At 37.1% G+C, this 26,802-nt stretch overlaps 2 protein-coding genes across 9 annotated transcripts; both read left to right on the top strand.

Annotated features, from left to right (window-relative positions):
* Window positions 1-1,095: 1,095 nt before the first annotated feature.
* On the top strand, window positions 1,096-13,191 carry LOC138310512 (uncharacterized). 6 transcript variants are annotated; one of them, XR_011206443.1, is made up of 3 exons: window positions 1,096-1,243; window positions 11,377-11,469; window positions 12,437-13,191. XR_011206443.1 is itself a non-coding variant. In XM_069251763.1 (3 exons), the coding sequence occupies exons 1-3, from the start codon at window positions 3,630-3,632 to the stop codon at window positions 12,599-12,601; spliced, it is 336 nt and encodes a 111-aa protein (XP_069107864.1). In that variant the 5' UTR covers window positions 3,539-3,629; the 3' UTR covers window positions 12,602-13,191. The 6 variants fall into 6 exon arrangements, 2 of the variants coding, with proteins under 2 accessions (XP_069107864.1, XP_069107865.1); XM_069251763.1 differs by lacking the exon at window positions 1,096-1,243 and adding an exon at window positions 3,539-3,707; XR_011206446.1 differs by lacking the exon at window positions 1,096-1,243 and adding an exon at window positions 6,671-6,692.
* Window positions 13,192-21,394: 8,203 nt separating this feature from the next.
* Window positions 21,395-26,200, top strand: LOC138310451 (uncharacterized). Of its 3 annotated transcripts, none has more exons than XM_069251677.1 (2): window positions 21,395-23,111; window positions 24,827-26,200. In XM_069251677.1, exon 1 carries the CDS (start codon window positions 21,685-21,687, stop codon window positions 23,092-23,094), a length of 1,410 nt encoding a protein of 469 aa, XP_069107778.1. In that variant the 5' UTR covers window positions 21,395-21,684; the 3' UTR covers window positions 23,095-23,111; window positions 24,827-26,200. The 3 variants fall into 3 exon arrangements, with proteins under 3 accessions (XP_069107778.1, XP_069107780.1, XP_069107779.1); XM_069251679.1 differs by lacking the exon at window positions 21,395-23,111 and adding an exon at window positions 23,134-24,321 and having other exon boundaries at window positions 24,836-26,200; XM_069251678.1 differs by lacking the exon at window positions 21,395-23,111 and adding an exon at window positions 23,134-24,321.
* Window positions 26,201-26,802: the final 602 nt, after the last annotated feature.

Raw genomic sequence — 26,802 nt, 5'->3', positions numbered from 1 at the left:
ATACTAGCTTGCAAAGATGAGGTCTAGTATCTAGGATAGCATATGGAAGGTTGCGATGATACTGTATAGTAGCTTGCGAGGATGGATACTGTATATAAGCTTGCGAGGTTACTGTATATAAGCTTGCGAGGTTACTGTATATAAGCTTGCGAGGACACCGTATAGTAGCTTGTAAGGATGCTGTATAGTAGCTTCCGTGGATACTATATTGAAGCTTACAAGGATAATGTATAGAAGCTTGCGAGGATACGGTATAGTAGCTTGCGAAGATACTGCATAGTAGCTTTCCAGGATACTATATAATAGCTTGCGACGATGCTGTATAATAGGTTGCAAGTAATGTATAGCAGCTGAAAAGAGGGACTAACGAATGACTTATCTGAATACACTTCCACGACATTTGTGCTGAGATTATGAAGTACAAGGTCTTGTGCCGAGTCTGGACAGTTTTCGAAATTGCATTACATGGCTGCAGGAGATGGCTACCATGTAATGATGCATAATTTCCAGTTTGTATATGGTGATATTCATACTTTACTGAACCCGAACAGTTGCAATATGTACTTTGTAGTTAAATAACAAGCCTCGTTTTCGTTTGGTGCATGAAATGGCAAACCTGTAGTCATAAGGTGCTCCAAGAACGGATACATAATATACCAACATTACAAAAGTGATAAAATCAACTTTACAAGCATACTATATCAAAATTTCCTTTCAGTTCTAAACACATATGGAATTAATTTAGTCCTTGCTTCATTATTGGACATTTTAATGTTCTTTCCCCCGTTCAGATTTCAGTATTGTGATTACTAATAGAAACGTTTATCCGTGCACCTTAACAATATGTTACATAGATGTTGTCATACTTGACCAAAAGTTAGACGAGTCTTTGACTCATTTTTTCATCAAGCATAATTAAAGACATATATATTCATGAGATTTTTAAATAGTCTTACATTAAACCCTCGCTTAGGACCATGTGCCCCTGTGACCCAGTCTTGCAATGTAACAAGCCCCTGTGGTCTCGGTCATGTACTATCATATAGCTATGCACGGACTCGCGCACGTGCTCCAAACTGGTTACATGTAGTATTCTGGTTACTAACCCATGCGCGTGCGTTGAAATGGGTAATACATTTAGTATTAATTCCAATCAAACAAAGATGTTACATGTAGCCTGATTTGGTACAAACGTTTACGAGTGGGGGTTGTCCAGTTCAGGAGTTGGTGTACATGCACACAGGTATGTGGTTTTTAAGATGTTATTCTTTATTTGAAATAATTATGTACAACCGATATGATCACTGGTTCGATATCCGTTAATGCACAATGTTACACATACTTCATTGTGAGTTATATGGATATATATACATATATACTGTATGACACGGAGTTACCTAAACGATAATAGTGGCCAACGTAAGCAGTATTAATTCTAAAATGATGTGGATACACGGCAGTACCGGAGTCTATGGTGGCTACATAATCAGTATTAATTCTAAAATGATGTGGATACACGGCAGTACCGGAGTCTATGGTGGCTACATAATCAGTATTAATTCTAAAATGATGTGGATACACGGCAGTACCGGAGTCTATGGTGGCTACATAATCAGTATTAATTCTAAAATGATGTGGATACACGGGAGTACCAGAGTCTATGGTAGCTACATAATCAGTATTAATTTTAAAATAATGTGGATACACGGGAGTACCGGAGTCTATGGTGGCTACATAATCAGTATTAATTCTAAAATGATGTGGATACACGGCAGTACCGGAGTCTATGGTGGCTACAGTATACTCAGTATTAATTCTAAAATGATGTGGATACACGGCAGTACCGGAGTCTATGGTGGCTACATAATCAGTATTAATTCTAAAATGATGTGGATACACGGCAGTACCGGAGTCTATGGTGGCTACATAATCAGTATTAATTCTAAAATGATGTGATATACGGCAGTACCGGAGTCTATGGTAGCTACATAATCAGTATTAATTCTAAAATGATGTGATACACGGCAGTACCGGAGTCTATGGTGGCTACATAATCAGTATTAATTCTAAAATGATGTGATACACGGCAGTACCGGAGTCTATGGTGGCTACATAATCAGTATTAATTCTAAAATGATGTGGATACACGGCAGTACCGGAGTCTATGGTAGCTACATAATCAGTATTAATTCTAAAATGATGTGGATACACGGTAGAACCGGAGTCTATGGTGGCTAAATAATCAGTATTAATTCTAAAATGATGTGGATACACGACAGTACCGGAGTCTATGGTGGCTACGTACATAATCAGTATTAATTCTAAAATGATGTGGATACACGGTAGAACCGGAGTCTATGGTGGCTAAATAATCAGTATTAATTCTAAAATGATGTGGATACACGACAGTACCGGAGTCTATGGTGGCTACGTACATAATCAGTATTAATTCTAAAATGATGTGGATACACGGCAGTACCGGAGTCTATGGTGGCTATATACATAATCAGTATTAATTCTAAAATGATGTGGATACACGGGCAGTACCGGAGTCTATGGTAGCTACGTAATCAGTATTAATTATAAAATGATGTGGATACACGGCAATACCGGAGTCTATGGTGGCTACATAATCAGTATTAATTCTAAAATGATGTGGATAAACGGCAGTACCGGAGTCTATGGTGGCTACATAATCAGTATTAATTCTAAAATCTAAATTTCTGCTTTGATAAATAAAACATTGTTTAAGGAAGGTTCGATCAGAAATTATGATATAAACCTTCCTATCAAGGAGAACTTTCCGTTGCAATCAATAATCAATTCTTTCATTCCTCAAAGATGATATTAATATTTACACATAAAAATCTATTGAAGTTCTGTTTGAAAAGGTTTTATTTTTTTGTTCTTCTACATTATATTCGTTGAACGTTGTAAATATGTTTCTCTATACAATGTTCTTTGTGAAGAGATAGAATTAATTTTGAAGTTTTAAGGCAATTGCAAGATACGTGAAATTTCATTTTTACGCTTTAGTGCTATATTTGCGGCATACAGTTGTAAAATTAATAATAAAAAAGAGGCAAGTAAACAAGACAGAGAAAGGAAGAATATAAGCAACAATACATATATCACAGACGCATATATAATTAATTTAGTTAGACTTAGCTCAAGTCATATTAGTTAAAATATGAGCAAAATATTAGAAACCAGAACGTACCCTCCACGAGCCCCATATTTGATGATAATCTAAATAATCGTTTGTTTGACGTATAGTTACCGACAGTTTATGTATACATTTGTATTTGGATATATCCTAGTGACCTCCATCCTCGATACTTCAGGGGTTACTAACTTTCATTGGTGTGAATATATATTATAACGACTGTGATAGTAACCCTTGGAATATCGAGGATGTATGTATAGAAATGTAAGTAGGTTTATTAGTGGTGTAGTGCGGAGTTGATTACTTTTCACCTAGTTGGAAGTTGTCACTATTGGCTGACACGACTATGCTGGTCACGTGACAGAAACGAAGACTATTACTGGTTCAGAAAATTTTCTTCGGCTCTCGGCCCAGATCTCAGAAACCTTCTCAGCCATACGCACGCTTTTGTATCGATCCAAGAATGGAAGCCTTTCTCCGTTTTGTCATTGCCATGGAACTTGTGTTTCATTGCTTAAACAAGGCTATTGCTCGCGGACAGGTATGTAACCTAAGGTTTGTTCCTAGTCCGGACTAATTAATTAAGTTAGTTTAAGTTACTATTGACTTTAAACATAATTTATTGTCTTCACAAAAAAATCACGGGATTAGCCACAAGTTATTACAACTGATGAGGTTTTCCCCAATCAATATGTTAATTAATAATAACTGGGATTGAGAAAAATATCTTTCTGGAGTGAAAATCCCAGAATTTGAGGTTTAATGCTCTTTGAATCAGTCGGAACAATACTTGGTAAACGAGGCCGCGATGCCATGGACAGACGATTAAATAAGATTAATTGGTAGCATGTTTGTATGAAGGACTACATGTACCTCAAGCTATCAAATGAATGACCTTAATATTCACTGAAGGTCACAAGGGTAAAACAGAAAACCCTTTTAGCATACCTCTATAAACGCCACATTTTCCGAAAATGGCGGGAAAACTAAGACGTCACTCATAAAATGTAGAAAATTTATTAATACACAGTGACTAGATCTACAACTGTTTAAGAGAGTGCATTCTGAAGTCTATGAGTAGCTCTCGCTACAGGGGAATAACTCGCACAAGATTTTTGTCTCTTCCTTACATGGTAATTCAGTCCATCTGATAATCCTTACACATTAAATTCCAAATCATTGACTTTCTACTGCAACAAAATCCTACTTTCCCAACTTTGATGGTAATGTTAAATTCTTATCTTTTTCTTCTTTGAAACGATATCTCGTCCCTAACCTATTTATACACATGAATGTACTTAGTAAGACTTCAGTGTTTGTTACCTTTCACCTATAAATTTGGCACCAGACTATTTGTGATAACTATGGCAACATTTATAAAAATGCTAACCATTTCTTTCTTGAATGTCGATCAGAATTCTACTACTGCCCGTGCTGATATGGCCCAAGTTTTTAATGACCTGAACATAAGAGTAGATCTAAATTTGTTACATTATGGAAATGAAAAACTTGGGCAAGAACGTATATGAGAAGGATAAGTCACACAGGGTTTTGGGCAAGTACGGCGCAGGAGTTTTTGTGTTTGTGCACTGACTGTGACGCTGGTCGACCACTGATTTTCCTTTGTTATCCGCCGGCGTCTTACTTTCTGAAGCGAGCCGTCATTTCATGAGCTGTCGTATTTTTTTAACGAAAATTTAAGACATTTCTTTTAAATATTTCCGCCCTTAAAGCAAGTACTAAACGTTGTGAAATTTTATTAACTTTACATTGGTGTTTCGTTTGACTCGACAAGACAAGTATTTGTTGAGAAAAATGGTTTTTATTCCCGGTTCATAGGCGTCTCGCGTGGTGTTAAGTAGTGTAAAGAGACAGTGACGAATCCTTCTCAATTATAAATCCTTGACTTGGGTTTGTAAGTTAATTGTTATTTATTTGAACCTGTTCAGTCATTTATAAAGTCCAGTAGAATATTTGAACATAATTATTGTATATCTTGTTATTAAGTAAACAGTATGTTAAATTCAACTTATTTATACCTATGCCATCACTTGGAAATTATTACATGTTAATTGAAGAAGGCTAAAATAATAATTGCTAAAAGTTAAAATAACTTACACCTAATCCATTTGTACTTATGATGACAATAAAGTCAAAAGTCAAAACAGGGGCTTTCTGCTTACTAAAAATATCAACTATGACCATTCAGTCCTACTGTATGCACAACTACTAGGGTTGCAGTGTATTATATTTTAGGATTGGTCAACAAGCTAAGATGGCTGGCAAGTCGCCATCTTGGATTTTGATAGTTGGAGTTTGTAACCCTTATTTCTCAGAAAGGGCTAAAGGGATCTGTCTCAAATTTCATATGTAGTTTCTCCTGATGGCAAGTCGCCATCTTGGATTTTGATAGTTGAAGTTTGTAACCCTTATTTCTCAGAAAGGGCTAAAGGGATCTGTCTCAAATTTCATGTAGTTTCTCCTGATGGCAAGTCACCATCTTGGATTTTGATAGTTGAAGTTTGTAACCCTTATTTCTCAGAAAGGGCTAAAGGGATCTGTCTCAAATTTCATATGTAGTTTCTCCTGTTGGCAAGTCGCCATCTTGGATTTTGATAGTTGAAGTTTGTAACCCTTATTTTTCAGAAAGGGCTAAAGGGATCTGTCTCAAATTTCATATGTAGTTTCTCCTGATGGCAAGTCGCCATCTTGGATTTTGATAGATGAAGTTTGTAACCCTTATTTCTCAGAAAGGGCTAAAGGGATCTGTCTCAAATTTCATATGTAGTTTCTCCTGGTTACCAGAAACATATATACATAGAGATTGGCAACTCCACAATTTTTACGATCGGCAGATGTACCTCTGTATGTGCTTAGGGGGTTTTAGATAAACTCTTAAACAGTTAAATACAACAAAATAAATTTGATATGTTATAAAAGTTCAGTATTTTTCAGATGGTTTGAGTACGATTTTGGATAGAAAAAATAATATTTTAACTTGTATTTGAATAAAACAAAATGCACTCTCGGTTTTGAATGTCTGATTTTCGAAAAACTAGGTAAAATTGCTGATTTTCATGCTTTCAAAAATCACATTAAATAATATCAATCGGGAAAACTGGTCACAGTCAAACCATGACATAATGTTTAAACTTTGAGTTGATGCAAAAATATCATGTTTGAAAGAATACACTTAAAAGTAGTTAGCCAAGGGAATATGCCTATAAACCAGAGGTCCCGCTGCCTGTCAACATAGACAAAGAAGGAGTTTTCAATCTCTATGTATATATGTTTCTGTGGTTACTACTAGTATATGCTATTGATGCAGTATCACAGGGACCTGGAACGAATTTCTAACCATATATGTATCATATATCTATGTGTGTGTACATCAGAAACATATATAATATGTATATGTTTCTGTGTATATACTGTTGGTTAGAAATTCTTTCCAGGTTCCAGTGTGCAGTTTGGAACCGATTGGTCAACAAGGTGGCCACCAGACCGCCATCTTGGAATTTGATAGGTAAAGTTTGTTACCGCTTTTAGTCTTTTACTCAGAAAGCACTAAAGGGATCTGCCTCAAGTTTCCCTGTGGCCCTAGCTGTGCATATTCATTTTGAGACAAGATGGCATCATCTTGGATATTGATATTTTTTTTTTTTTTTTTTTTTATGTCTCATTCATATGTCATACACAATTTTAAATAGGCTACCGTGATAAAAAGAAAGAGATTTATTTATAAAGAGTGAGCTTATTTGTACACAAGAGGTCTACATAATTAACATGAAAGATATAGCAATGTAAGCAATTTTGGTTGAAAATAAACACGGTCTTAGTTAGCAATATGGTTAAAGGTTAATATTGTTTTCAATTTTTATGTAATTAATTAATATACTAGATTGGCTGAGATACAACTTTGCAAGGGATTGTGGGGAGTTCATCACCAGACAGATCTGCCCAAATGTTTACAAGCTCTTTCCAGAAAATATTTAGGGAATTTGAAATTCTTAAAGACCTTCTCTCTTCATTTTGAAAATTTTATCGCCACCATAAGTTTCAATTTTATACAGAAACAGCGTTTTCCAAGGGGAAGAATTCAACAGATTTTCTCTCGGAACGCTTCTCGACTTTACATATCGTGACTATATTATGCAAATTATGTAATGTTGTACTTGTGGGTAAACTCGAGAAGCGTTCCGAAGAACAAATGAACATGGCGGTGACGGTTAAAGTAAGTGAGCAACACGATGTTTAAATGGAGTTTCTACAAAGTACGGGTCATGACACCTCCAAAGGAGATTGTGGATGAACACAGTTTTGGGTACTGTTTACCACCACAAGCGTAGATTTTGTGTGAAACGAACTACTTCCTCGTTTCTACTTGAGGGTTTCTCACTCAAGTCTAAAATACTGGGTTGTGATCACAGATCATCTGATTAGACAATTATTGGAAAGAATAACTCAACGCTTCCATACAAGTTCATACATATAATTCTGGTTCTGCAGATACAGAGTCACAATGTGTAATCACACTCTCTATCACTCTAATTACTGTACAACTAGAGATTATGCCAGAATATAGAAGCTATAAATGGTAGCGAGTACAAATGTACAATTATCTAAGTTGATAGTTAAACTCCCTGTTATAATATATGACTTGTCTTTTTATAAAGAAACAACAAAGTGATAACTAAGATGCAATAGCAACAATCGCGACAACAGAATAAAGATAATAGTAACTCTGTATATTTAGTTAGTAGTTTGTAGAAATTGATCAATATGCATCAATTTCTCTATGACAAGATTTCAACCCAAATATCTTGTAATAGATATACAAGAGAACACTAGTCTCTTGTATTAACACATGTAATTATCTACAATTATTTATGGAAATTGAGCAATGCATCAATTTCCCTATTACAAGATTCACAATTCCAAATATCTTGTAATAGAAATACTCAAGGCTTTTAAACCACTGTGTTTGTAATGAACAAAAGTATTTATTGAAATTGATCAAGTAATCAATTTCACTATTACAAGATTAACTATATCTTGTAATAGAAATACAAGAGTACACTAGACTCCTGTATTATCCTAAGTACAATTTATAGAATTTTAAGAATAATTTATAGAAATTGATCAAGTAATAATCAATCTCACTATTACAAGATTAACTATATCTTGTAATAGAGATACAAGAGTACACTAGACTCTTGTACCTCAGTACAAATTATTTATGGAAATTGATCAAGTTATCAATTCCTCTATTACAAGATTCATCTCTAAATATCTTGTAATAATCCCTATTGAACAATAGACGATTTGTATTATAAGTTATGCCAACTTTCCTATAATCAATATAAGGGAGATAACTCCTGTAGGCCTATCTACTAATGTGTCATGATGAGAACCAAAATGGCGCAAGAATACGTATCCGATGTCGGGAGGAGACGTTAAAAATCACAGTAATCGCTCCGACTTATATACCCCTCGGGCGTCCACATTTCCTTATATGGAAAAAGTGGAGGCAATGTGGAGGCAAAGTGGAGGCCCTCCAGGCTGTTTACAACAATAACAGTTGTACATTGCCGACATCACAATATAGTGCCAAAAATGTAGCACAAAGAAAAGGTTATACATAGCGTAAACCAACTGTTTATCGACTGAAAAATGTTCTTTAAATACACAAAATATAGTTACAAGTATCTGATTCCGTTTCCGATCCATATTTAAAAATGTACACAAAAACCAGCCGGAACGTCAGCGTCAACAGTTTCACCGTGAAAGCAGTACAACTGCTCGGACCGAATATGTCTTGAAATCGGCCGTTGTACGCCACAAGTACGTATTAAACACATACATTTTGATGAATAGTATTGTTATTGTCTTAACAATCACTGAATTAAATCATAAGATTGATCATGGAGCTTACATAGACAAAATAGCTAATTCAAATTCTGACCGCCTGCTTAGTCACGATCCAATATGGCGGCTATCGTAGCCAGTGACACACTACTTGCCAACAAACTGTTTCACATACAATCTGTTATCACATACATTTACCATCTGATAGCATGGTCAGTTAGATAAAAACATTGCCATTTGCCATGTACTACTAATAATATACAATTCAACCGTAATGACACGTTTATTCCATGTAAACACACCAGGGGTACAGTTCAGTAACATAAACACACAACAGCTGATCGTCAGTCAGCTGATCGTTACATGTGATTTTGGCTTGGTTTTTGAGGTGTCCATTAGAGCCGAGACGACATTTCGTGTCTACCTAGCATATTTTTTATTTTCCCGATTCATCAAGCCATAACTTTGTCAATACTTGGCCAATTTTGTTCATCAAGCACTCGATGGAAAGATAACTTATTTCTCTTTCAGGTAAGATATCCGTCAATGTTATATAGAACCCATTTATTAAAATAATCACGGTTTGAAAAAAAGGTCTATTTTTCTCTACTGCCGAGTTCATACCCGTGATACTATAGGCCTAATATATAGATGTATACTATTGGTTAAAATTTTTCGTGCCAGGTCCCTGTACATAGAATGGCCAGAAAATATCCTTGGGGGAAGGGGAAAAGAGTTTGAAGTTTGTATAAATTTTGGCTCTGACCCCCCCCCCCCCCCCCCGGGAGCAGGAGGGGCGGGGCCCAATAGGGGAAAAAGAGGTACATTGTAAATCGCTACTTGTCATAGAGTTCTGCATTGAATGTAACCAAATTTGGCCAGAAACAACCTTGGGGAAAGGGGAACAGAGTTTGTATAAATTTTGGCTCTGATCCCCCAGGGACAGGAGGGGCGGGGCCCAATAGGGGAAATAGAGATAAATCCTTTAAATCATTACTAGTCATAGAGTTCTGCATAGAATGTAACCAAATTTGGCCAGAAACATCCTTACGGGAAGAGAACATAGTTTGTATAAATTTTGGCTCTGACCCCCTTGGAGCAGAAAGAATGGGTCCCAATAGGGAAATTAGAGGTAAATCTTTAAATTCCGTCAGAAAAGAAACAATGATCTTGTAATCAGAACATTACTTAGCATTAAAATAACCAGGTGAGCGATACAGGCCCATATCACTTTGCCAAAAATTGTGTCATATTAATCATCTTTAGCGGTCATTAGTGTCAGACCGCAAGCGTTTGGTATAATGGCTCAATAGATATTTTAAGGTCACCTGACCCAACGGATATATAGCCATCAGTAAACTTTTCACATTTTGAACATAAGTTCTGTCGGTGCGATTTGGCTGAAACTTGCCTGAAATGATACTGACATGGTTCTGACAAAATGTTGTTATTTTTTGGGTTGATCTGAAATCCAAGATGGCTGCCACAGCCACCATGTTGAAGACACATTTTGAACTTCTCAAGTTCTATCAGTGCATGTGGTTTGGCTGATATGTATTGTTACGTCTCTGGTTGATCTCAAATCGACCATGACACCATATCTAATAATTTCCTTTATGACTATCGTCAAGGTAGTCAGATGACCTTTAAGGTCCTTGGGCCTCTTGTTATCTCTCTATCTTTCTATATCTATATATATGTAATATTTTATTACATATATATATATTTATACATAGTTATATAAAATTGGAAGAAAATAAAAATAATTATAACATGTCAGTGTTTGTACTATTTATCGAGGTACAGAATAAGAGAAAACTACGATTTTGTCATCCCTGATAGTCCAGGGGTTCCAATCACTTACGATCTCAACACCCCTGGACTATCTTATAGTGAAACTGAAGGCCACTGAGAGGAAAAAATCTGAACCAATCACAGGCTAACACATATTTCCTTTGAAGACTACAGAGAGACTACCAGGAGAGAAGAGATCATAAGTGATCGGAACCCCTGGAGTATCAAGGGTGCTATATCATATATGGAGAGGAAGGATTATAGGACACTATCACCATGTATATGAATGATAGAGACATTCTACCCTCTGGGTCACAAACACAATGTATTAATAAATATACATTTAAAATATGATCCTAAGGTAGATTACCCCCGACTTCTCTATCCACTTAAAAAAGAGTCTTATTTTACTGATATCAATTAATTTTATTCAAGTAAACATACCAGATCAGTTCGATCGACAAGATTTTTACTTGAATATCTGCGGAATATTGTGTATTATGTAACTTTATTTGTTTACTGAAATTTTGTCACTCTTGATCTTGTAGGCTGTGTCCTTCCGTGGCCTTAGCCTGGTTAGCCGGGTGGCAACCTCGATTGCTGTTGCGGCTGGCCAGCGTCTGTCTCTGTCGGAGGCCGTGGTAAGATGTTACATTTTAACGCTAAGTGTAGAATACATTATCTTTAAGCTGTAATATTGTAGCTTGAAAGATTTCTAGACAGATAATGTTGTCTTCTTTAAAGTGTAGTCAGGCTGGGTACGTACATGTACATATACCATAACAGTTTTCACACTATAATTGAACTCTCCTTATTACCGTATTCAACCCAATAAGGGCCCATGTCCCTATAAGCGCCCTTCCTCTTTTTGAAGCCTCCATTTCAATTGCCCAGGCTTAAAAAAAACCAGAACTATACAAAACTGTTTAGATTTTCAATAATATCGTCTTATTATTAGCACCTTTTCATTTTTTAATTTTTAAACGCCTTTTTGGGTTGAATACTGTACATGTATCGTTCTGTTTGATAAAGGATCTGGCAACAATCCATTAGGAGTGACTTTCTGGTGACCATCAGAATTGTCCAATTGTCCAGCTTCTAGAAACTGAGAAGTGACTTTTCAGTTTTCATTTATGTAACAGAGTGATTTTAAGAATCTGTGTTTTTAATTAGATTGACTTGGCACCAATGTAATTTGATATTATTGTAAAGTAGGCGAAGAGTTGGACTCTTGTTTAAAATATATAAAAAATAGTTCATTAGACTGTCAGAGACATATAGGTAGTATATACACTATCTAAATCTCTGGCACTGTACTGTATCAGGAAGAATTATGGATATTCTGCACTCTAGATCACAAAATATATATATAACAGTAATACAATGCGATATACAAATAAGTAAACAATATTTTTGGCCGTCGGTTAGATTATTCCTATCCTTCATATCCACTAAATAATCATAAATATATATATATATAAGGGATATCACATGCACATCAACATATCTGATCATTGGTTAGGCCAGATTCTAACTTGAATATCTACAAAAATACTGTGCATTAAGCACTTTTATTTGTTTACTGAAATGTAGCTTGTGTTCTTGCAGGTTGTGTACTTTGCTGCTACGCTCGACTGCCGAGGGGAGGATAGCCTTAGCCTTGCAGATGTCGATGATGAGCCAGCCACACCACCCGCTCCCACCCCTGTGTCTGTCCGTAGGTCTGGCCGTGTGAGGAGGGCACCAGCTTGGCACAAGGATTACATCATGTGATGTACTGTAATATCCTTGTAAAGTCCATGGACTGATGTCGCTTGAGGAAGTGGTAACCCCTCAACAATCGTCCCAATCCCACTCCCTCACCCAAAAATCTATACCCTGTTAATTAAACCACATGCACTGACACAAGTGTGGGGTTGTTTGAGGTACATAAGGGTTTTGAGAAACTTGACAGACATACTCGTGGGAGTGTGCTTAAAGGGTTTTTCAGGATAGAAATTCCAAGATGGCTTCCAGGGTCCACTTTCTGTTCTTAGATTTGGGTCTCCGATTTTGGTCTACATTGGTAAAAGGGGGTTTAAAGGGATGCGGAACAGCATTCCTATGTTTTTGGATACTGTGATAAACGAAGGCCTCTGACTGGTCAAAATTTATGAGTTGCTAGAAAAAGATAAAAATTGGTACTTAAAGGTTTTGAGGGACAATGAATACATGCAGTGATAAGACTGTGGAGTTGTTTGAGGTAGATGTGTAATGGTTCCCATTACAATCAGTACTTGTGTACAATGTTGGATTTGACTCAACTGAAGTGTACAGAAAGTAGTTAATAGGTTTTTTTTTTTTTTTGTCCCTGGCCCTAACAATACTCACTTTACCCAACCCATATACCCCAGCACAAACACAGCACACATTTAGTATTTAACATTCTAACCACTACTTTCTACATGTACACTCTCAGTTGACCTGTTCAAAAAATTGTAAATAATTGATTTGATTTGTTTTATGTCTTATTAACAACCAAGGTCATTTATGTACATTTACATGCCAGGGTCAAAGGTTGATTGAGAGAAAACCCTAGCCAGCGGCTAGTACCCGGCAACCACCCCACATGGGATTTGAATTTTTTTGAAAAAAAAAAAAATGAATGGCCCTAATTAATGGTCATCAGACAATCTTGGCACCAGAGAACTAGGAAAAGATTTGAATAAAAGACTTTCAAGATGATGACTTTTGCGCCCATCCTTGAAGTTCAAAATGTGTTTAAAGAACACTTGGTTAGGACCATTTCAGGATCATTAGCTTAATTGCATTGATAGAACTTGAAAAGAAGTTCAAAGTTTGCTTATAAGATGGGGGTCAAAGCAAGCATCTTTGGTTTTTTGGTTCCAAACCATATCAGGATGATTTCATGCAAGTTTCAGCTAAATTGCACCAGTGGAACTTGAGAAGTAGTTTAAAATATTTTAGATATGGATGCTGTAGTGGCCATCTTGGATTTCCGATTGACCCGCAAAATAGTAATACTTGGTCGGGACCATTTAGGGATCCTTTCACAGGTGTACTTAATTGGGACCCCAGTGATTTTACATAGATGTAAAAAATTATTCAAATCTGTTTGACATTTGTCAGAGTTGTTTGGGGCGTCTGTTTAAAATATAAAATTGTGGGACAGCACAAAGTAAAAACCAGAAAACATAGAAACTAACAGCACTGATTTTACAGCCTTAGTGAAAGATGAACGGCAAGAAGTGTTACCCTCAGTATCACACACTAAGCAGACACAATAACATGGAAATATGTCAAATATAAAACCAATGAGATTATATATGGAAATTATTTCTGTATAATAACAATGCGCATTATATAAGGGAAGTAACCATGATTAAAAACCAGGCGCAAGAGACATAAAATTGGTGTTAAACTGGTTAAAACCCTTGCACACCAGAACTATAAATGTTGTTAAACCAGGTACAAACCCTGCACAACAGAAATATCAAATAAAACCCTGCACAACAAACAAATCAATTTGTTGTTAAACCGGGTACAAACCCTGCACAACAGAAATAACAAATTGTTGTTAAACCGGGTATGAACCCTGCACAACAGAAATAAGTAAAGTATTGTTAAATCGGGTATGAAGCCTGCACAATACATACATACCTTGATAAAAGGTTGTTAAAGCAAATAGCAACAATTGTATAAAATATTGAACATAATAACTTAAAAATATACAATTATGACGAAGCAGCTACTACTTGAATTAGTTTATATAGATCTATAAGAAAACAAATAACAACAGTAGGCCCTACCGTGAGCCGAAGTTGTCAAGCCATGGGACACTATCTAATTATCTAATTAATATCAGATTGTATAGGCCTAATCAAACAATCACTCAGTTGATTTATCATTCAAAATTCAGACCGCAACGCGAGCTGTGGTAACTATAGCTGGCTTAGGAATATAATTGAAGAGAATACTGTTACGTAATCGTTTCTGGGTACACATGCTCGCTAAGTAGAACGACACATATATAAATGAGTTGAAAAAACCAGATAGGCGGATGTAAACAATCCAGCGCAGTCGCTATACATATAGAGTTGGGCGGATGTAAACAAACTCCGCGCAGCCGCAATGACTACCAAGTTCATGGTGTGAATGAATAGAGTTGGACAGATGTAAACAAAGTCTGCGCAGTCACAACGTGTGTTCATAGTACTACTAACCTTAAACGGAGCGGTCCGGTACTTGTATTTACGTAACCCTTTGTCCGAAAGATGTACTCCATCTTTGACACAAACAATCAAAATAAGCGTCCTTCATACCTTTATGTCGCCAGTAAAAACAACCTTCAATGGATCCACACATTGACTTTACGACATCATTAACACTATCTACGCTATGATTGTAATCCTGCACAGTAATATTTCGAGTTTTCCCGCGATAGAAAAGTTGCACATCCCAACCTGTTGCACAGAGAATCCTTCGCGTAGCCACTGAGGTACTGAAATCAAGTCTCTCGCTAAGCGATCTCGAACATTTTCAAAGTCTCTTGAGTCAATATCGTTGCCTCCAATCTGGATTAAGACTATCCTAGGCTTAATTGTCGATATGGCATCAGACATACATGAATAGATATCTCTCAATCGACCTCCAACTTTACCATAACAATGAACACTTATCGAGTCGTTATCAAACCCCAAATTTGACCATTCACCCGTTAAATCATCACGTAACCGACGTATTAAACTGTGACCGATTATCATAACATTCATTACATCACGGTCATCCATAATCACAAACGGGAAAGTCAAATAAAATCATGCAACAATCTGACCTTGACCAGTGACCATATTTGTTACTGCACAGGCTGGAAAGACTCTTCGTACAATGAGGAAGGCTCTGGGTTCTGTTCCCTGGCCGAGACACACCAAAGTCTATAAAAGTGGTAGTTTCTGCTCCTGCTTAGCGTTCAGCATACAGGGAGTGGGACGACTGGTTCGCCCGTTGTCAGTATAATGTGACCGGGTGGGGTGTGTTGCTTGGTGTCTTCGGCGGCATGCTTCAGTGATATAGCACTATAAAAAGGCCAACAGTTCCACTATACAAGAAGACACAACACGAACATACCGCAGTCTCCCAGTACACGCACCTCGCACAACATACACGCAACACACCGCATACATGGGAGGCCGTCCTTACATGACCATAGCTGTTAATAGGACGTTAATAAATCAAACAAACAAACAAACAAACAGCATCACATAGGAGGACGATTTACGTACCATAACATCAGACAAATCATGGGTGATGTGTTTTGGCACAACTAGCTCCATCCATTTAAATGAAGAGCAGTGAGTGATGATTTCCCTTCCAACCAGAACTTTAACTGCTTTTAGGAACTGATTGATTTCATAGTTTGATGGTAGAAACCTGTGTATGGATACTTCATTTCTTTGTTGCAAAAAAGCAGCAGGAATGTCATCTTCTTGGAGACGAAATTGGGTCCAGCCACTGGCAAAGAAATGGTAATCCTTATCATGATTATACATGCGAACATCATTTGTTTTAACGTGGAGGTCAAGGTTATCCCCATTTATTTTGCCATCTTTTCCACTATGAAGCTCTTTGAAGATACCCTTCTCTGTCACCGAAGCAAACTCTTTCACTACATTGCTCTTGCTTGACAAAGTGAGGTTGATCTTGTTTAATCGTTCAAGAAGCTACAATAAGAAAATTTAAGACTAAACAATATGTTGTTGCATTTCATATTAAGTTCAAATGGTATTTAAATATATATTAATTAGCAAAGTTTTGATGAAACTAAGGAAATACCATATAACAAACAGGGTCTCTAAATTTTACATTGTCAAATCAAGAATTAATATATATATATTTAAGTATAATGTTTAGTTAGACTTGATAGTCTTTATGGTAAGCAAAGTACACATATAAAATTAAAAGATGCTGCTGTTAATTTATTCACTTTAATGAAATGTGATTCACTAATGAAATGATTGAATTGTCCACATATCTTGACGTCATTTGAACCAATAGCTACCAGCACAAATGTATTATACATGAATGATATAGAAATATCACTTACTTTGTTATCAGCATGACATTTGATAGCAGCTGTAGTCCACATTCTCTGTATGGCAGAGGCCTGCATGTTTCTGCTGTGCATGATCATGCCATAAATTATGGCAATAGTTGCAACCTTTGTGCCAATTGCTTCACCAATCAAAGATGTTAACATTTCCAAAAGGAAATCAATGATGCTGGTGAAATAGGCTTCATTTTCTATTAATGCAACCGCATTTTTTTCGAACAGCACTGTGGATCCTTTTTTACAAATTGTAGAAAGACTTGCAGTCAGGTCATTTATCAATTCTGCTTTCACAGGGGCGTATGAAGCGGGGGGGCAGGGGGGGCAACTGCCCCCGTTCCCCATGACAGGAAGCTACGGAGGTTGTTTTGAATTCCAGAATGGTTTCCGATAAGCTACGACATTTCACTTGGATATTTTTAATAGCTGAAAATTGTCTTCATATAATATTCAATGTTTAAAATCATTAAATAAATTAAATAAAAGCAATGAAGTGAACATTAGATGATATCTCTGAGGTTTTTGCGGTCCCTGCCGTAAATGGGAATGGATTTTCAAACACCGGAAGTAAGGTTCGTCGCAATAAATGATAAGCGGGGACCCGTTCGGACCGAAATTCCGGAATTCTAAAAAATCCCATACGGATTTTCTTAAAGCACAAAATTTTGAGAAAATCATAATAACAAACAGACATAAACCAGATACAATACAACAAAAACATATGAACTGATGTGGAATATATTTTTGAGGCATGATTTTAAAACAATAGTCAAAAATGACCCATCTTAGCAGTGAATGAAATGGGGGTAGGGTTGTGAGTTACAAACTTCAAGCTTACAAAATTGTGAAAATTTGGCAAAATATGGCAAAACATGATAATTACGTATAGAAACGGTCATGAGAAATAACGAAAATTAGTAAGCATTTGTAAAAATACAAGAGTTTTGTATATTGTTCTATCGTTAGAAATTTAGGACAAAAAATCAACAGGATCGAGACTACATTCACCCTAATATTACAGAAAACATAATTTTATGAATTTTTCTATTTTCGGCCAGCAAATTTGCACGGATGGTATATTTCAAGCTCAAATATCTCAAAAAGTAGTTCGAGAACACCCATTTATCTTTACAGATTTGAAATCTACATGAAAAATGCAAGAAAATAAGACCTGTTACAAAAAGATGACATGGGTTTTCCCAAAAGTATGGATCTATGATTAAAGACACAGACAGCCCATACAGCCTATTTGCTTAATTGAGTAAATATAATACCATAGAATTAAACAAACAAACCATAGAATTAAACAAAGACACCAGGAGATCCCACATACCAGCTGTCATGTGACCGAAAGTAGTCCAAAATGGCTACTACGAGTCTAGTTTCGGAGAAAATGACGAAGAGTTCCAATTGTTGTTGCATGATCGGAAAGGGCGACTAAAGTTAGGATCTTGTCTTCTTTCCTAATGCCTCACTTAGCTCTGGGTTGGTTCTGTCCCCTGGTCTAGACACACGGAGTGGGACGACTGGTTCGCCCGTTGTCAGTATAATGTGACAAGGTGGGGGTGTTTTGCTTGTTTTTTTCGGCGGGTCTCAAAAACACGCACATCGCACTTCACGCACGCTACACACTGCATACATGGGAGGCAGTCCTTATATGACTCTGGCGGTTAATAGGACCTTGAAATAATCACACAAACAAACAAACAATGCTATATTCCTAAGATCATAAAACAAATATTTGTTCTGCATTGCTTTTAGATCCACGCTGTTTTTTTCTAAATAACGTGACATGTGCTTGAGAAAAGGCTGTTCCAAATGTAATGCAAACAAATCCTCATCCAATTGGCTCTGACGTGATAATATCGATTACCATGGGTACGTTGCTTTTGCTGTGTCTTCTAATCAAAATACTCATAATGTTCTTTATGCAGAAGAACAGTTTTCAGGTGGAGTTACATTGAAAATTGAAAGGTGCAATGCCGTGATAGTCCAGATAGTGTGATATGCTCCATCAGTGCAGATTACTTTTTTGGCAGTGGTCGCAAACATAATAATGTCGGTTTGGTTTCCAAATGACGTTGCAAAGTGTTTAGACCTTAAAACATTTTGCACATTTTTAATGTATTACTATACTACCTGTACAAGTTTTTATGTATTATAGTCTTCCCATACTCATTGCAAAGTTTATTCTTTCCTCTGCTGTTATAGAGGTAGAGGTGGTAAGAAAGTCTCTTCCTCCCACTGGATATGTAACGGATCCAAAAAGGACCCATCTTGACTGGTTCGCCCGTTGTCAGTATAATGTGACAGGTTGGGGTGCATTGCTTGATGTCTTCGGCGACATGCTTCAGCGCATACATGGAAGGCAGTCCAGACATGACCCTGTCTGTAAAATAATCAAACAAACAAAGAAATGGGATGACTGGTTCGCCCGTTGTCAATATAATGTGACTGCATGGGGTATGTAGCCCATCTTCACTGTGGACTTCCTTTTTCTGCAATAAATGCACAAGGAAATATTGATTAATATTTTAATTTCTTTCAAATACAATTATGAATTTTCTATTTGTTACTGAATCATCACCACTAGCACGTCACTGGTGTGGAACAAGTTCGAATCCCGGGGTTCAGACTTTTTCGGCTGGGTTTTTTCGGTAATATAATTTAGGTTTTTCAAATTCAAACCATTCGGATTGGTCTTCATATATGGAAAGGAGAAACACCTCAAACTGTGGAATAGTCAAGATAATGGATAGTTCGAGGCCGACTATTCCAGAGTTTGAGGTGTTTTTTCAGTATAATGTGACCGTTTAGGGTGTGTTGCTTGGTGTCTTCGGCGGCATGCTTCAGTGATATAGCATTATAAAAAGGGGCAAAAGTTCCACTATACAAGAAGACACAACATGAATATACAGCAGTCTCCCGAAACACGCACCTCGCACAACATACACGCAACACACCGCATACATGGGAGGCCGTCCTTACATGACCATAGCTGTTAATAGGACGTTAATTAATCAAACAAACAAACAAACAAAGTTCATTCTAAAAAGGGCAACAGTTCCACTATACAAGAAGACACAACACGAATATACCGCAGTCTCCCAAAACACGTAACTCGCACAACATACACGCAACACAACGCATATATTGGAGGCCGTCTTTACATGGCCATAGCTGTTAAAAGGACGTTAATTAATCAAACAAACAAACAAACAAAGCCAAAATGAAACTTTTAGCTGGACAGGGAATAGGAATCACGAAGCGCCAAGCTTCAGTGATTTCGTTTGAAGAGGAAAATAAGATGTGGTCCTTCGGAATCCTGGGACGAAACACACCACAAAAACTTTTATACCTATTATATACTTTAAGACTAAACTCCGTGCTTGAGTACAGGGCACAGGGCTTTGAGAGTTGGCCCAAATTCACAGCCAAGATTATATGAAGGAAATGGTCGCAGATACATTCAGTACACAGAGGATTTTTCAAAGACTAATCCCAGGGGTCTTGGTCATCGTAAACTTACACCGAAACAAGACTCGTTTTTATGAAAACCTAGAACAACCTGATAGATATCCCGTGAGAATATATAAACAATACACGAATCCATGATAAGTATTAAATATTTTACACTTATCTAGCGCCTATTCTTAACCAACATATTTCAAGAAAGAGCAGTATCAACTTTTAAAATTTAATTATCCGTTTTGCTCGGTTGAACAATGTTACCCTCTAAATTCCGGATACAAACACAAAAGAAGAAAATCCAGTCTTCTATATTAAATCTAAAGGTCACAAATAAACGTGCCTAGTTCGGTGGATAACATGGGACTGATTTATCGAGGATCACCTCGCCATTGTGATCGTGGTTGCAAAATTCTCTTTCAGTCAATTTCCTCAATATGATTGGCTTAGAACTTGCTCGCAGATACTAGCGCTCCTAACGGCAGTGTATTCAACAACTTTGATTTTACCGGGAATTTTAAATAGCAAATTTTGAATATGAAAGTTACTGAAATAAGCGTATCTGTAATGTTGAAATAGGAGAAGTAGATAACTGCTTTCATATCCTTACCATATACACTATCCAAATGATCTTAGGTTGGAAAATTTTTCACTTGAATTGTTTACAATGTATCTAGACTTTCCGTCCCGAAAATGTTGTTAACAATGCATGAAGACGTTTCGTCCCGAAAATGCTTCGCTTCGTCCCACGCGTTTTGTCCCTACTAGTGACAATTATCCCGAAACGGAAAAAATGAAATCAATGTTTCACCTCAAACATCAAAATTTTTACAATAATGATTTTTGTAATTTGAATCATATTAGTTCGGGAGCAAATAAATCTCAGGACGAAATGGAGATTTGTTTATCACGGCTGCGTTATGCCACATGTACGTGTAAATCCACAATGGAAGAAAGACAACTCTAAGAAAATTTAGGATAAACTTTGTAAACTGATTCTACCTCGTCACGTGGTCAATCAGGGATCCAATGAGAAGACACTTCCGGTTCCAGCATCAGACGCTACGGTTCCTTTTGTTTAGATAAGATCGATAATAATTTATCGATCTTTTATGCGGTAATCTGCGCTAATTTTAGTGTTTTTGCTAAAATTATTATTGACATAATTGTCAGTATTATTCAAGGAACATTTTGGTATTAATGATATATTAGGTTACTGCGGATTCTCACAGTAATCTGTGTTCAATTGTCTGACTGACCGTGGGTCAGTACTCTGGCCAACATGGCCTCAGGCAGCAGTAAGGACGCCATTTTGAAAAAAGGGAAAACGGACGACAAGCGAACACAATTGTTCAGCAGTCCGCTCGACCTCATCCCGGATGCAGGTGCTAAAATTACAGAAAAGGTGATATCAAATAAGCCCAATCAAAAGAATGACAATGATGGGAAAAAATCCACGTCAAAGTCGGTCAAACCTGCGAGCAGGCCTACCGCCGCCATTACAAGCGAAGAACGAGAGACCTCGAACTCGCGCAAAGAATGCAACAACACTGTACCGACGCAATCGTCGTACAGTGGCAGGAAAGACGATATTTCGGCCTTAGAAAAATCATTATGTGCCCTAACGTCACACATGACTCAAATGTCGCAGAATATGTCGAGTTTTATGACGGAGGTCAGAGGTCAGCAGGCAGAGATTTTTGAGTGCCTCGCTCAGAACAATGGCGAATACGCCGATACATACGAGGAGGAAATGGATGTGGAAACAGATGGCGTATGTGATCTGGCACCACAACAACAAATGTCGATGTTGTTGGAGAATTCAGACACAACAGCAGTTGATAGACAAGCAACAAGTTCTAGTACGGCTGCTAGTACTAGTAGGCCTAATAACGAAACTGAAAGTGAAAGTGTTTTGTTAACACAGCTACAAGACAAATACAACAAAACTGAGAAAGTGTCGCCAGCCATAAATCCAGAACTGGCTAAAGTGGTTACAACTATGGTTGATCAAGGACTTGATGATACGCATGTGACGGAACTCATGGAGAAATATAAACGTCCAAATAACTGTGACAGCCTGACTGTTAGCAAAATAAACCAAGAACTATGGGATCAAATTCAACCTGGAACGAGGTCTCAGGACATTAAGTTACAAAAGATACAGGCCACGCTCGTCAAAAGCATGATCCCCATTGTGAACATTGCTAATAACATTTTGGAAGTGAGGGCTGGACGTGCACAAAAACTGTCAGATGATGATATTTTCCGACTTGTAACAGACAGTCTCAGTCTAGTAACATCAACTAATCAAAACATAACGTCTCGTCGAAGGGAGATCATCAAAACCGACTTAAAAGACGAATACAAGTCTCTGTGTTCCAACAAGTTGGATGAAACCAAATTTTTGTTTGGGGAAGACTTGCTCCAAAAAGTACAAAACATCAACACAACTAATAAGGTCACGAACCAGCTCATCCAACGTCCATATGGACGAGGACGACCCTACCACATGGGTTATGGCCGAGGCAGTAGAGGCCGGTACACACCATACTACCATCATGAGGATGGATATTTTAAAAGAGGTTCTGGTCGTGGACAGAGAGGTTTTTTAGGCAGAGGCGGACGCGGCAGGCGCCCTCCATACCAACAGGCCCGAGGCAAGGCACATGTCAAGAAAGCCCAGCAATAAATCTACAGAACACACAGGTGAGTGATCATAACCATGACATAGAGAGTGATAAGACTGTAGAAAAACAACAGGCTAGAGAAAACATGTGTAACATTGCTGGTAGACTAAAAGATTTTATTGTAAGTTGGGAAACCATAACACAAGATCCATGGATATTAAAACAGGTGCAGGGGGCTGAAATAGAGTTTATTAGGAAACCTGTGCAGAATAAGCCCTGTCGTGAAAACAAATTTAATAAAAAAGAACAAGTTATTATTGATCATGAAGTAAAGAAACTTTTGGATAAGGGAGTCATTGTTGAAAGTCAGAATGAACCAGGCGAGTTCATATCTCCTATTTTTGTGCGTCCAAAAAAGGATGGGACATACAGAATGATTCTAAATTTGAAGGAATTAAATGAAGAGGTGGAATATCACCATTTCAAGATGGATAGTTTCCAGTCAGTAGTAGATCTTATTAGTGACAATTGTTTTATGGGCTCTATAGATCTAAGGGATGCTTACTACACTGTACCTATTGCATCACACCATCAGAAATATTTAAAATTTTCCTGGAAAGGGCAGCTTTATCAATACACCTGTATGCCTAATGGTTTGGCGTGTGCCCCTCGCTATTTTACAAAAATTATGAAGCCAGTGTTTGCGACTCTCCGTAGCCGGGGATATATTTCAAGCAGTTACATTGATGATGTGTTCTTGATGGGAGAGACCTCAGGTCAGTGTTTAGATAACATAGTAGAGACATCAACTCTCTTAAAATCTCTGGGCTTTATAATTCATGATGAAAAATCTGTGATCCAACCAACTCAGAGGCTTACTCATTTAGGGTTTATCATTGATACTATTGATATGACTATAGCATTAACAAAGGAGAAAATTGACAGATTTATCTCTGATGCAAAATATGTTTTATCTGGAACTAAGATTACTATTCTCGAGGTAGCTCGACTTATAGGTCTTATGATATCCGCCCTACCTGCAACAGACAGGGGAGCTCTGTATTATAGAACCCTAGAACAGGAAAAAATAGCAGCATTGAAAGTATCTAAAGGAAATTTTGCTGCTGTATTTGAGTTGTCTCCCTTGGCCCATCATGAAATTAAATGGTGGTGTCAGAATATAGCCACAAGTGTCTGCCCTATCTACAGGAAGGTACCTGATTTTGTAATTCAGAGTGATGCTTCAAATCAAGGATGGGGTGGTGTATTGGGAGACAATAACACTGGAGGTAGATGGAACACAAATGAAAAAGAGTTGCACATAAATTGTTTAGAATTAAAAGCTGCACTTTTTACACTACAAGCTTTTTGTAGTGAAGTCTCTAATAAGCATATCAAACTAGAAATGGATAATACTACAGCAGTAGCATATGTGAACCATAAAGGGGGAAGTAAATCAGAGGTGTGTAATGAAATAGCTAAAACTATGTGGGAATGGTGTTTTGAAAGGAACATTTGGTTAACAGCCACACATATATCAGGCATATCAAATGTAGATGCTGATAAAAAATCACGTTGTTTTGAGGATCAGACTGAGTGGATGTTAGATAAGAAAATATTTATGAAAATGACAGAGTTATTTGGTATACCAGATATTGACTTGTTTGCCTCCAGATTAAATTATCAAGTTAAACCTTTTGTGTCATGGCAGGCGGATCCAGAAGCTTATACCGTAAATGCTTTCTCTGTTTCTTGGAAACAATATGATTTATGTTATATGTTTCCTCCTTTCAGCCTCATCAGCCACATCTTACAGAAGTTAAGTCAGGAGGAAGCAGACGGGGTGATTGTAGTACCCGCATGGACAACCCAATGTTGGTTCCCCAAGCTACTTCATGTGTTGACAGCTCCACCAGTATATGTATCAGCGAAAAAGACACTTCTACAAATGCCAGCTTCTCAGACAGAAACTCATGTGTTATGGAAAAAACTAAATCTCCTGATTTGTCGTATATCAGGCAAGATCTCAAAAGTAAAGGAATTTCAGAGGACGCTGCCAGTGTCATCTTGGATTCTTGGAGAACCTGTACAAAACAACAATACAATGTCTACATACAAAAATGGACTCTGTTTTGTGATAAACGGAAGATTAATCCAATGTACCCATCTGTAGCTCTAGTGTTGGATTACCTGTATTCACTTTACAAAGGTGGACTAGGATACAGTGCGATTAATACAGCAAGATCTGCATTAGCGGCTGTATTTACTTTACCTGGTAATGTTATGATTGGAACACATCCACTGATTTGTCGTTTTATCAAAGGTGTTTTTCAACGGAAACCAGCTATACCTAGGTATGCAGTTACCTGGGATGTTAATATTGTACTTAAGTACCTTAAATCATTATTTCCTGTGGAAATGTTGACTTTGAAACAAGTTACCTACAAATTAGTGACTCTTGTGGCACTTGTGACAGGACAGAGATGTCAAACACTTGCACTATTGAATTTGGATAACATGCATAAAACACCATCTGGGATAGTTTTTCATATACCAGACAAAATCAAACAAACACGACCAGGATATGTTAACCCAACTGTTGTCTTGCCAAAGTTCAGTGGAAACCGGAAACTTTGTGTGGTGAAAACCATGGAACATTACCTGCATCTCACTGAAAGTCTTCGTAGTGATCAGACACGTGAACTGTTTATAACACACTGCAAGCCACATGGTGCTGCATCTAAAGCTACAATTTCTCGGTGGGTAAAGGAAACTTTACAAAAGTCAGGGATTGACACTACAATTTTCAAAGCCCACAGTACACGGGCAGCATCTACTAGTGCGGCGATGAGAGGAAATGTTCCTTTGGAGACAATTTTGAAAACAGCAGGATGGAACAAAGACTGTGTATTTCGCAAGTTCTATCAGAAACCAATTTTATGTGACAACAGTAGTAGTGAGTTTGGTTTAACTGTTTTATCTGAGAAGTAATGCAAATCTGCTGGTGGAGCAACTTAGTTTGGAGTGAAACTGGACACATATACATATATAAAGTATGTCTTCACTTTGTGGACAATGTTCGCTACATCATGCATGTACCGGTACATGCTTTTCAGTGTCGTTTTACAATGTAAATATGTTTTGAGTTTAATAGAACATTTAACTTTAGTTTCTTGTTGGTTATTTGTTGAATCATAATTAATTTAGTACTATTTGTACTAGTTTATCATAGCTCATGCCACTTTAAAATCTCATTGGATCCCTGATTGACCACGTGACGAGGTAGAATTGAAAAATTAAACGAGACTTACCTGGAAGTTGAAGTTTGATTGGAATTCTACCGAGTCACAGGGGTCAATCAAGGGATCAAATGCCCTCCCTTTATCTTCCCTCCCTATTTTGGGTGTACTATTTTTATATGTAACTCGCTTTTGGTTGGTGTATGCTTTAGCATATTTACATTTGCATTTTTATGCTTGGCTTATGTGCGAGTCTGGCATGTCGCTATGCTTTGAATACTGATGCTGGAACCTGTAACATGGCCAACATGTCAAGTTTTACACCTGAGTGAGTTTCAGCTATAGTCTTTCTTACTTTCTATGATATGAAATATTTATAAACCCCTGTTAAAATCGATTTGTGTAGGAAAGAAGTTTTAAAAGTTACATTTTCAGGTACTTCCATTAATAATTCTATTAAAACTTTTTTTCAAATTATCAATAACGGAACCTTCATTTCAAGATGGTAACTCACTACTTTGTTTTACAAAA

The sequence above is a fragment of the Argopecten irradians genome, chromosome 16, assembly GCF_041381155.1.
Source record: "Argopecten irradians isolate NY chromosome 16, Ai_NY, whole genome shotgun sequence".
Taxonomy (NCBI): Eukaryota; Metazoa; Mollusca; class Bivalvia; order Pectinida; family Pectinidae; genus Argopecten; species Argopecten irradians.
The sequence above is the reverse complement of the archived record's forward strand: the minus strand, read 5'-3'. Positions and strand labels throughout refer to the sequence as shown.

Bases quoted from the DNA above. Each gene is read 5' to 3' on its own strand.
- LOC138310512 (XM_069251763.1), top strand. From the start codon at position 3,630: ATGGAAGCCTTTCTCCGTTTTGTCATTGCCATGGAACTTGTGTTTCAT. The intron at 3,708-11,376 runs GTATGTAACCTA...TTGATCTTGTAG, and splicing joins AGGCTATTGCTCGCGGACAG to GCTGTGTCCTTCCGTGGCCT. The intron at 11,470-12,436 runs GTAAGATGTTAC...GTGTTCTTGCAG, and splicing joins TGTCTCTGTCGGAGGCCGTG to GTTGTGTACTTTGCTGCTAC.
- LOC138310451 (XM_069251677.1), top strand. From the start codon at position 21,685: ATGGCCTCAGGCAGCAGTAAGGACGCCATTTTGAAAAAAGGGAAAACG.